General features: G+C 32.9%; 1 protein-coding gene across 5 annotated transcripts in view; it reads right to left on the reverse strand.

Annotated features, from left to right (window-relative positions):
* Positions 1 to 295: 295 nt before the first annotated feature.
* The window catches only part of LOC111064421 (carboxypeptidase D), an 85,012-nt gene continuing 73,157 nt past the window's right edge, over positions 296 to 12,150 (reverse strand). For 4 of the 5 annotated variants that reach the window (XM_039436740.1, XM_039436742.1, XM_039436743.1 and 1 more), the window contains 5 exons: positions 11,886 to 12,004; positions 10,715 to 10,891; positions 10,090 to 10,182; positions 5,113 to 5,583; positions 296 to 1,727 (listed from right to left, as the gene is read on the reverse strand). In XM_039436740.1, coding sequence (XP_039292674.1) covers positions 5,119 to 5,583; positions 10,090 to 10,182; positions 10,715 to 10,891; positions 11,886 to 12,004 — 854 coding nt within the window. In that variant the 3' untranslated portion in view covers positions 296 to 1,727; positions 5,113 to 5,118. The remainder of the gene's footprint in view (positions 1,728 to 5,112; positions 5,584 to 10,089; positions 10,183 to 10,714; positions 10,892 to 11,885; positions 12,005 to 12,150) is intronic. The other variant, XM_039436744.1, reaches the window with a different exon arrangement.

Here is a 12,150-nt window from a genome sequence, read left to right on the forward strand (position 1 = left end):
TATTTTCTTTCTGTAATCTTGGACTCATTATCCACATATTCGCGGAAAAGGTGTCATTTTTTTCTGTCAGAGTAAATGTTGTACGATAATACTTTTGTATCACAGAAATTTGTACGTGTATAAAACTTGACCACTGTGAAATCATATCATTGCATTGCTCATTGTTCTACCGACTTTGCTTGAGTTACATAATTTTACAGTGGTTTAAATCTTTAATGTGATTGACTTATGAACTAACTACTTAACTACCTCCTGTCAAGTGGAGTGTGTTGTGAAAAATAATACGAAACCGTAGTTGTACTTTCATAGTATTTATTTATAAAATAAAAACAAACTTAAATAAATTAAATTAGGTGCTCAATTAAACGATTGAGTAGCGCTGTAGTTTAAGAGACCAGAACATAAGGATTACAACACTAAAAGAGTGCTGTAGTAAAAAATACATTGATTTTGTGTATATATAAAAAGTTGAATGGATTGCATTTACAAAACAAAACGCAATTACACATATAATATGAAAGTTGAAACTATTTTAACTAATAATAATTTAATAAATTTATTTACAAGTAGCACAACTGAATTAAATCAGTTTAGGTGGTATAAATGGTGCTATTTACACATAGAATACTTTGTTAGTGTTTTGCACTGAATCCAGCTTTGAAGTTTCGCCAACGTTTACTCATTCTTTTCTCACTAAATAACACACTGGTATATTATAAAACTGTATTTTTTGGTTCCTAATCTATACTGTAGAAGTTTCATTCAACTTTTGAAACTAAGAACTAGTAATAATTATGATTTATTAGGTACTTGATGGTACCTATAGATATGTGATGTGTCAGTCCTCCCGTTAATTCATTATTTATTGATGGAACACTCAAATAAATAGGTACTTACATAAAGATTGTAATGGAGCTTAGAGAAGAGTCAATTACCAACAAATACGATTATATTTCTTTAGTATTTTGAGAAATGAGCACTATTTTTGACAGGAAATATCTCTATCTAGAGCACTCACTTGAGGCGCATATTTAGACTTAATATCAAACTGGATAAAATCAATTTGATTGCCCTACAGAAACATTATTTTTTTCCAGTTTTGGACTTCTAGTAAACATTTCTCTCTGTATTTTCGGCTATCAACTATCTATCCATTTTGGGCCATTTTCCCATCAATGTTTCTCTATTTATTTATGTTTTAGTTCAAGTGAGTTCTTAATGGACTTAATATTGACTTAATTCACATTCACGGGCTCTCTACTGACTCACCTCTCAATTTTCATCACAACTACCAATTCCTCTTCTCTACCAACTAAATATGCGCTAAAAATACCATCTCCTCTTTTTAGCGGCAACTCTCCAAAGGGGACCTTTCTGCTTTCCCGTTAGTCTAGTGTGACGTTTCTGGCATCTATCCGAAAATGTTGCCGACCAGATTGCTGAATCCGTATGTGCGCCAACTCTTTAAAGGTCCTTTCTGATTTCCCGTTAGTCGAGTGTGATGTTTCTGGAATCTATCCGAAAATGTTGCTGACCAGGTTGTTGAATCCGTTTGTGATGGAGGAGAGAATACCAGACTCCTGGTTGCTGGGTTTGAGGAGGGGCGGCGGTCCAGGTGAGAGAAGGTGGTGGGGGTGGTGGTAGAAATGCTGTGGGTTGCCGCCTCCGTTGTGGGGCAGCTGCTGTTGGGGGCGGTAGAAGGAGGCCGAAGTTCCAGGTTCTTGTCGCTGTACGGGGGCAGAGAATTAGGGGTTGCGGTTAGAATTTTTTTGAAATATTCGTGAAACAGGTTTACAATATTAATGTTAAACAAGTATTCAACACTTATAGAAAACTACTACCATCCTTTTCTATATTTTTCATAGGGCACTATAATTAATTAGTAGTAGGGTCCACATTATTTTATTTATCCAATCATATTATTTTATTTATACAACTACTACAAAAGTACCTCAGTCTAAAGCCCAAAACGGCTCCAATTCTAATTCATATTAAATGAAAAATACTAAGAAATTGTCAAAAATCCACAGATTTATTGATACTTAGAAAGACCGGTTTCGGTTATTACACCATTGTCAACTCCACTCTAGTTTATCAGAGATTGACAATTGTGTAATAACCAAAACCGGTCTTTCTAAGTATCAATAAATCTGTGGTTTTTTACAATTTCTTAGTCTTTTTCATTTAATATGAGTAATTAACACAAAATCAACTTCTCAACTACACAAAAAGTGAATTCTAATTCATACTACAATCTGAATGTTCAAGATTATATTTTACTTTGCTCCACATTTACTAATTACACTCTAATTTACAATCCAAGACAAACAAAAAACATATATTTCAAATCTTAAAATACTTCCAAATTGAATTTAATCAATTAAAAAAGCAAATAATTGAAGTAAATGATGGCAGTGGAGAAAGATAGAACAGCGTTGCTGATTCTCTGCCTTGCCACTGTCTTTCATAGAGGATACCCGATACCGGTATATTTATCTACTATTCATCGTTGTTTAAAATAATCAATCATATTTTATTCGTCAAGGAAATATATTTTTGATGATTGAATAATACATTATCATAATTGAGATTAAATTATATTTTGTCTATTGATCATATTTCTACATTCTTGCAATCTTATGAACATCATATTCTTTCCAATCATAGTAAACTATTATTGATTTCCTATGCCAGATTTTATATCACAAAACTAAATTTCCAAGAGAATTTGAATTTCGTGAGGAATTATTGGAGTAAACAAAGCAAAGAAATAGGTAGTGACAGAATAGATTTTCATTTACAAATTTGAAGTTATTTCCAACACCATTCAGAAAATATCAACAATAATAATTATTCCAATTAGATTTCATATTTACATTATAAAGAGAAGACTGTACAAAGTTTACTTCTATCACAAAGAAGTGAGAAGTGGCCACATATTTGATTATTCCAAATCATATATAAATTGTTGAAGATTTGTACAGATTTATAAATAGCAGTACCTATGACAAACTTTCAATAATCATAATTCAGAAAGTTATTCTGCTGGAATAAAAACATGTTATTATATAAATATTTAAAACATCATGTCATTTCGTCATTTCCATGTATTCTCCTTTCCATACGTGTGTATGAATAGGAAAACTTCTGATGGACCAGTAGAAATAGATTACTATAATTTATTGATCATTTCAATGATTCTGATCAATGGCAATCAATTATTACTTCCACAAACTTATTGCATTCTTACTTTTCATTTCATTTCAAATATTTTGCTAATCATTCTTTTAAGAAATACATCCATACATTAATGCAATATCACTATATAGCCAATTACATTATTAATAGGCTATGAAAATATACTCATGCAATATTTCTATAATATTCATGCCTATCCAAAAAATTGATACTGATACTTATCATTTCAATTTTATCTTTCTTCAATGAAAAATACCAAGCTTATACAAGCTTATATAATTCACTTTCATTTCAAATCAATAATACGCATGCTCTTAATTCATGCATGCTGTATAATTATGTGTGCGCATTACACACACACACACACACACACACACACACACACACACACACCACACACACACACACACACACACATACACACAAAGTGTTATCAACTTATTTCAAAGTTGATGAAGGCTGATGAAGCTCCTCTTTAGGAGTGAAATGCATTCCTCAATACTCCAACAAGAGTGAGTGTTTTTTTTTCAAATATTTACAAGTAACACAGTGTCTGAACTATAACAAAATTATTATTTATAGTGTTTCGTCATGGAAAGCAACATCAAAAGTATTTTTTTGAGTTTAGATTTTCAACTCAAAATGCTTTTCTGTAATTCATTCTAAACATCCTGAGCTTCAAGAATATTCAGCTCTCCAAGAAAATTCTTAGTACAGTCAATCACATTTAAAAAATGTCAATTATTATGAAGTGTAGACTAGTATGGAATGCAGTTCTTTGTATAAATATAATTAGAATTAGAAAAAAATAATTCTAAATGATAGCAGAAGCGGAATGATATGATTCCTCATGATGGTATTTTCAAATTGTCGGAATTAACAATCACAAATAAATCAGTTATTTGGTTTTATTATCGTTTATGTAGTTGGGAATCCAGCTACTTTCTAGCCTCCATCGTGCTTCCCATATCTCAATAGAAACAGGGTCCTGTTGAGTAGAAATTCAGAAGCTTTAAATTGATAAAAAAGAAAAACAACTATTCGAAAAAACAACTTGAAATTGTCACTTACATAAGAATTAATGGTAGTGACAAAGTCTACTACTATAGAGAAACAATAATTGTTCCTATAATTATTATAGGAGCAATAAGTCTCTTACACGTTAGACACATGAAATTGTTACATAGCTCGATGAACTATCCATGTCTAGTGTAACTTTAGAAGAGTAGGTCTACTCTGTAATATGGGAAAAATACTCCCACATACTTAAGTGATTCATAAGTCTCATGTGTATATAGTAGCCAGCCCTCTTCCCATCAATAAATTATTACAAGAGTCCTGAATTTTAATGAAATATTTTTTCTATATTCATATCATATGGCTAAACACAGATATGGAACACTGTTCCGGTACTTCTCCACATTAATAACTAATAATGATGAGATTTAGGGATGATTTGCATGTTCTGACCAGGTTTTATCATAAACGAGTTATATTTGTGGGTCTATCGTTATCTATTCACTGTTGAGTATGGACACGTTAAGCCGTCGGTCCCGGCTGCCTAAAAAGCAGTCGTTAGGTCATGTCAGAGGCCCTGGAATTGATCAGTTGCGACCTGAAAACTCTGACACCAGACCTGAGCCAGCCAGGTCACTCGATATTATTATTATATTACTGTTGAGTAACGTTTTCTCGGAATCTAAGATGCTTCTATGGGTATCTTTTCTCTATAGTTTCATGGGTTGGTCGTGGGTTGGCTCAGTGAGTACCCTAACCTATTATTTCTATGTCTTAATCTCAAACCTGATGGTGTTTCGGACTCCACCTAACCCGGATGATGATGATGATGATGATGATTGTGCAAAAGCAGATGAAACGATGGAGTAGCAATACATCACCTCAGACCTCACTTACTTGTTGCTAGTTGGTCGGGAAAATGATTGCATCCGAATACGGCTGGTGTAAACTTTTATGCACCCCGGATTGTGGCGTCAGAGGCTGCTCTAGCGAAAGTGGCGTCTGTTGCAGTGTCGGATAGTACAGTAGAACGCCACCAGGCTGCGCTAGAGTCGGACTCAAGAAATCTGAGGATTGTGAAGTCCCTTGAGGATTGAAATCCTGCAGATTTCCCTGTGGTTCCAAGGCTTGAGGAACATTCTGAGATGAACCTTGAGGTGGAACCCCACCAAGTTCACCTTGAGTTGCTGGGTCACTTGGTTTCCTGCTTTGATTGATGACTTTAGTTCCTTTTTGATTATTTTTTGTGTTAGGTACAATTATTGGTTTAAGGTTGTTACATGCTCTTTTGCTGTCTTCTGTTTGTTTGCAACTTGTTGTTGTGTCGTTGTTGCTGTTATCATCTTTTGGTCCACTGGTTGCCTGGTGCTGTACAGAATATACTCACAGATATTGCAAAATTATTAGAATTACATTCACTCGTTCTTCGTTCTTCCATTCATTCTCCAGACATTCATTTGATCTCATGCATTCATTTTGAAGTTGGTTTAGGTTAAGTAACCCTATACATTGTACTACCCCAACTTCATAATTCATGAATATATCTTCTTGACTTCGAATCTTATGATAATTTTATCTTAACATGTATTCTCAATATCCAACTTTCAATACAGAATGTGATTCCAATAAATTGTTTCTAAATTTCTACATTGTACTCAAGAAATATAAAAAATAATAGTTTTTGAATAGTAATTCAAAAGAGAGATATTTTCACGTGAAGTCCTATGGCAAGTGTCTTCTTTATAGATAACAGGGAAATATCAACAAAGTATGTACCGGTATTGTATTTATTAGACAAAAATTAGTTTGGGTTTTAATTATTTAAAAAAGGTCAAATTATCTAGTGATCTAAAATGAGTTACTGTTGAGTTTGGGTTTTAATTATTAAGAAAGAGAATGACAAATTATCCAGTAAACTGAAATGAGTTACTGTTGAGATTTGTGAACAAATATTTTATGTAGAAAACAGGAAAGCAAATAAAATTTAGAATTCAAGGTTGTCAGAATAATTGAATTAACTCATCCAGCTTTTGAATTAACTCACAATTAGCATTTTTGTTACAGTACCAGTTCCCTTTCAAATCAAAACGCAAAAGACTTTCAAATCATTTATTGTCATACACATCAATCATTTTTATTCCATTTCCATTTTATTTTCAAATTGCATTCCACGATACAAAACAGCAATAGAAAAACATTTAATCACATACTCTTTCAAAATATATTTGAATTTACATACAAGCTTTAATCCTTTTACATATTTAACATTGTCTTCATAACATCCATTTTAACGTTTTAGAGTATGTCTTTAATAATTATAATTTATTCTGAACTTTTTCAATGATATTTATGTGTTTGATTAACGGGGCTTATATTTTATCCGTTCAAGTTTAATAATTATATTTTGATCTAGATTTCTACTGCAAGATTCTTAAAATATTAACTTTACTTGTTGCTATGTGATTTGATATAGTCTATTATTCAAGAAAGAATTTTTGCGTATAAATTTCAACTAACTATGGATTATTAGATGAATAATCACAGTACTACTAATAATACTGAGTTTTTAAGTTTCATGTGATATCATCTCTTATAATTAAAGCTAATGGCAAGAAGATAATACTTTTCTTTTCTTTACAAATTTTTATTTACATTTTTCAAGCACTAGAGTGGCTTATCTTTTGTGAAGTACATTAGATAATGGTAACTTATGACTCTGATAAATATTCTAGTTTCATACTTAATTCCCTTGTAAATATATGGGACCCCAATGGCCTACTAATAAAATATGATTACAACTCATTTATTATATTCATCTAACTTATTTTGTTCGATAATTGGCCAAGCCATTTGAGAATCATTGTAGGTTCTCAAAAAATATGATAAATTCAATTATTTTATTATGGACCATTTCATGTAGGACTGTAAAGGGGTCCTACTCTACATTGCATTTTTGGGAACACTAGATTAATTAAAAAATAATATAAAATATGTATTTAATTTATTCATGAATCAAATAAATGCAGAGATTTTCAGTGATTGTATTGATTTAATGAGATGACGAGAGCTGCTTATTTTCAAAAAATTAATGCCACTTCACAGTTTTTAATTTGTTGGAAATTTTTCCTTTTAAAAATTCTAAACAATTTAGTTTTCAACCATCTCAATTTAAATAAAATCGTGAAGAACTATTGCAAAACCAAGTATTTTATCAAGAATGCCTATATGTGTTTCGAACTGTTGCAAAATAGTTTTAAAGAATAGTTTATTATTTTTCAAATTTAAAAGTTGGTGCAACTAAAGGAGAATTTAGTTTGTGAAAAATTAATATTATTATCAACAAAATTTTTCATTTTTACTGATTCAGTAATTCGAATTTAGTTTCAATCTTAACTTCACTCTCGGCATGAATTGTTCTAATAGATTCAAAATGATCTCTAATCTTTCAACATTACACACATACTATCAACTCATTCCACACATACAATAATCTATATTTGATCATAAATAATATGTAAATCTCATATAAATATTTCCAATCTTTCATAAATATTGGCTTCAAGGATACAATATTATTGCTCGGAAGTGATAAGTTGAAAAATACAGGTAGTGCAGTAGGTATGTTACTTGTATATGTTGCTGGTTAATATAATATTAAGAAACTAACTTATCCTATTTGTTAGTATCTACTTTTTACCTAAAACTAATTTTATGACGTATTACATGGACATCCACCAGCATAGCCAACATGATAGTTGAAATGATGCTATTTAAAGGCAGAGCTCATCAAAAATCTCTTCTGTATTTTAAAAAATAACATCAATTTATCTAATGAACAGGCACTTTCACAATAAAAAATTGTACTATATGATATAGGGCCTATATTATATGCTAGCCGCTAGCTAATCAATATTATATAGGTTTTGTTTAGGGTTGAACTTGGGGAATGGTAACTGATTATTTAACTAAACTGAGAGTGAATTTAGATCGAGACTGGTATATTAACAACTGATCTATAAAAATTATATTTAATATTCTGAGGGTATTGCTTGTCAGTTTAGAATAAATAATACTGTTTGGTTTAGTTTCATGCTCTTGCAAGTCTTTCAGGTGGATTCATTAAAATGTTGTTTTGTTCATGTTCTCGTTCATTTTTGATGAGCTACTAATAATGATTCCATGCAGCTTGAGACCGATATGAAATAAAATTCCCATACAATATAGAACAGAATTGATGAAGGTCTGATACAAATTCCATCACCTTAGAAATATACCTCTCAAAATTTTCTATCAGCTTCATAGACTTCACAAGTTTTTAACATTAGGGTAATTTACCATTTCCATACATTTGAAACCGTTAGTATAGTTCTCATTTCGATAGTATTTTGTTTGAAAATATTCACTAATATGGAGAGCAATTTGTTGTCAAACAATATAGGCTTCGACATGAATTATTATGTAAACAGGGATATGTTTTTGAATAGGCTGTAACATAAATGATGTAAACAGGAGTTTGGCTTGAAAGAATACGGTTCTGGTACCGTACACGTTTTAACAGAATTCCATCATTATTACCATGCACAAGCCTATAGTTCATGAGAGCATCATGCTTGGCAAAAAAAATCACTCGTGACTCATTACCTGTTCACATAGAACAAAAAAACGATTCAAAATAGGTACTTTATTCTATAGTGAGGTCCAGGTTATAATGGCAGTGTAGGAAGATAGGAGAAAAGGGTTGCCAGATCTCAGCATTGCCACCCAAACAGCTGATACTGGTATATCTGATCAATTTAACTGTTCATTATTGCTGAAAATAGATAATTATACTTTATTTGCCAAGAAAATATATTTTTCAAATAATGTAATAATAAATTTCATGATTGAGATTAAATATTTTGTCAATTATTTGAATTTCTACATTGTTGATAAACGATGTGGCAACATCGCAAAGCGTGAGAGAAATAGCGCAATCTGCTTTGTTGAATGATAAACAAGGATAGCAACACCATTACAAATCACACACTGCCATTATAACGTGGACCTCACTATAGTGTATTTTTAATATTGTTATTTCTTTTTCAAAATAAAATCCAATTCAATTTGATTCAACATATTTTTTGACTATTTCTATCAAAATTTGTGAACTAAATAGTTTGTCTTTAGGTATGTTGTTTCTTTTCCAATAATTCATATTGAGTTAAAAATGATATTGTATCTGTGAATGTATGAATAAATAAATAGGATAAACAGGCTAATAACCTCAGAGCTTACAACCCCTGTTTACAAAGTGCAGTATTCTAATTTTGCTTTTGAAATACGGTAACAATTTCTATCAAAATTTGGGAAATAAATAGTTCTGAGCTTTTAGCCGCCTGTTGTTTATTTTCCAAAAATGTATATTGAGTTGAGAATGATATTGTATTTGTGAATGTATGAATAAATAGGATAAACAGACTAATAACCTCAGAACTTGAAACCCCTGTTTACAAAGTGCAGTGCTCTAAGTTTGTTTTTGAAATTCGGTAACAATTAATTTAATCAATTGAAATGTATATAAATAGCCTGTAACCCTGTTTACATAACATGTCATAATCTCCACAGCCAGCCGGCACCAAGCCCCACCACCACAACACTATTACACCGCAAAAGGCTATCAGCGGCACTATAGCTATAGTTGTAATTGGCCGGCATATAGGCATAGGGCCGATCCCCCCTCTCGCCCCCGCTCAGTCCACCTTCACCATCACCTCCCCCTCCAACACCTCCCCTGACGCCCGGGTCGGCCAGCCAGGGCGGCTGCCAGGGGCGTCGGTTGCTGGGGGGCGTCGCGACGGCCGACTTGTTGGTTCCGCCACCAGAGAGAGTGCCTACCTTGGGCGGGTGAAGAGTCACGTTGAGTAGTGTCGGGTGGTCTTCGATCACCATGAAATCGACCTCGCGAGGCATGTAACCGTCGGCGAATACTGCACTGGTTAAAAGCAATCCATAAGATCCATTTTCAACGGCTAATCCAACAAGAGCTGGAACACACGAGGCGTTTTTTAGACGAGTCAGCACAGCAAGACTGGACAGGAAGGTCTCGGATTGGGTTGACGTATCGAGAATTAGCCAATCGGAGAGCTTCCTGTCCTGTCTTTTAGATGTGTCTGTAACACATTTTAGTGTGGACGCTCGACAGGACAAAAAGTTGTTCTCTAGACTGTCATGTTTTTAGACCGCTTCATAGACGATCTAGGGTCTATGATCTGTAGGCACAACAAGGTCTTATAGTTTGTACTAGGCTCTATGAAAGATGAATTCAGTTTCACGACCTACACTTTCAGTTTTCATTGAACCTTAACTCGAGAATGTATAAATAAATATAATTCAATTGCCATTCAACTGATCATAGTTACAGACAATGTCATATTCTAATATTGTTGTATATACCAGGCTCTATGGAAGATGAATATAGTTTCAAGAGCTACACTTTCAATTTTTTTTCGAAAATTCTCACCTCGAGAATGTATACTCCGGGCATGAGTATCCTCCAGAACTCTCCGTACTTGGTGGTCTGGAAACCAACGTTGCGGTTCTTGACCTTGAGCGAGGCCTTCTCGACCGGATTACCGTGCTCGTCCATCACGAATCCATGCACTCCACGGTGTGCCTCCGCCAGGAATTTCACTAGTGGCTGTCAACAATATTCAAAAACTGCATTATTCCTTGTACACATTACAAAACTGTTAGGCAATTCTGAAAGTTAAAACAAATAGGTAGGCTATTCAAAAAATTATTTCAATTGTTTTTCTGGCTCTAAATTTTTTTAAATCACGCAAACATTTTTCAATTAATGGTAATTTTAGTGTAATTTTTGTGGTTTTATCCAGTTTTTCAACCGTAAAAATTCAAGATTTTCAGTTTTTGTTATTTTCGAGTAAAAATGAACTAAATTTTAGAAGAGTGGAATCATAACCCTATATCGGACTTTAAAAAATGTTATGTAAATTTGGGAGAGGAATAGTACAAGGAGTATCCTTAGTTTTTTCTCCCGGTCAGTCATCTCTTGTAAAAATGATAAATAAATTCATTATGAACATTAATTCCAAACTCCAATCTCTGTTCACATGAACTCCTTATTTACTATACTTTGATGTATGTACCTGATCATAGGCGTCGACTAATGGGGGCTGGCTTGGCTTCAGCACCCCTCCCCCCATAGTTGTCGAAGCATAGGGGGGTCAGTCACCCCAATCTTCATTTTTACTGAATCATATTCAACTAAGATACTCAATTTCTCTCAAAAAAATAATACAAAAGGACAAAAAAGGAAGCTTACATAGAATTTAACATTGAATTCTAAGGAAATTATGTAATTAAAAAGCTAATTTGAGAACATATTTCCATTTTTTAACATGTCTGCGTGTTTCATTATAAGCAGGGAATCTATCTATCAAAAGTTGAACATGAAGTTGATTGGTTTACTGTTGATAACACTTTTTATGTTGTTATAAAAACAATAGTTTCTGTTGTTTCTGAGTGAAAAGGGACTAAATTTTAGAAAAGCGGAATCATAACCTCATTTCGGACTTCTAAAATATTATCTAAATTTGGGAAAGAAATAGTACAAGGAGTATCCTTAGTTTTTCTCTCTCACTCAGTGCTTTCTTGAGAAAATAAACACTCACCAATCTATTTTCCTCCCAGAATTTGGGCAGCTCTGATGAGTGTGGGAACTTGCAGCAGGACAATTCCAATGTGACTTCCATGCATCCGTACCAAACGTAGTTGAAGTCCTGCATTCCTCCTGTCAAATAAATTCAAAGTCAATGAATAAAATGATAAATTAAGTAATAATTATGATCATATAGAACAGTTTGTCTGAGGCTTCAAAGTGGTTCAGAGCCAATTGTTTTTCACTCAATGAGAATAAAACTCAGAAAATATTTTTAG

This window comes from Nilaparvata lugens, chromosome 10, assembly GCF_014356525.2.
Source record: "Nilaparvata lugens isolate BPH chromosome 10, ASM1435652v1, whole genome shotgun sequence".
NCBI classification, from domain to species: domain Eukaryota; kingdom Metazoa; phylum Arthropoda; class Insecta; order Hemiptera; family Delphacidae; genus Nilaparvata; species Nilaparvata lugens.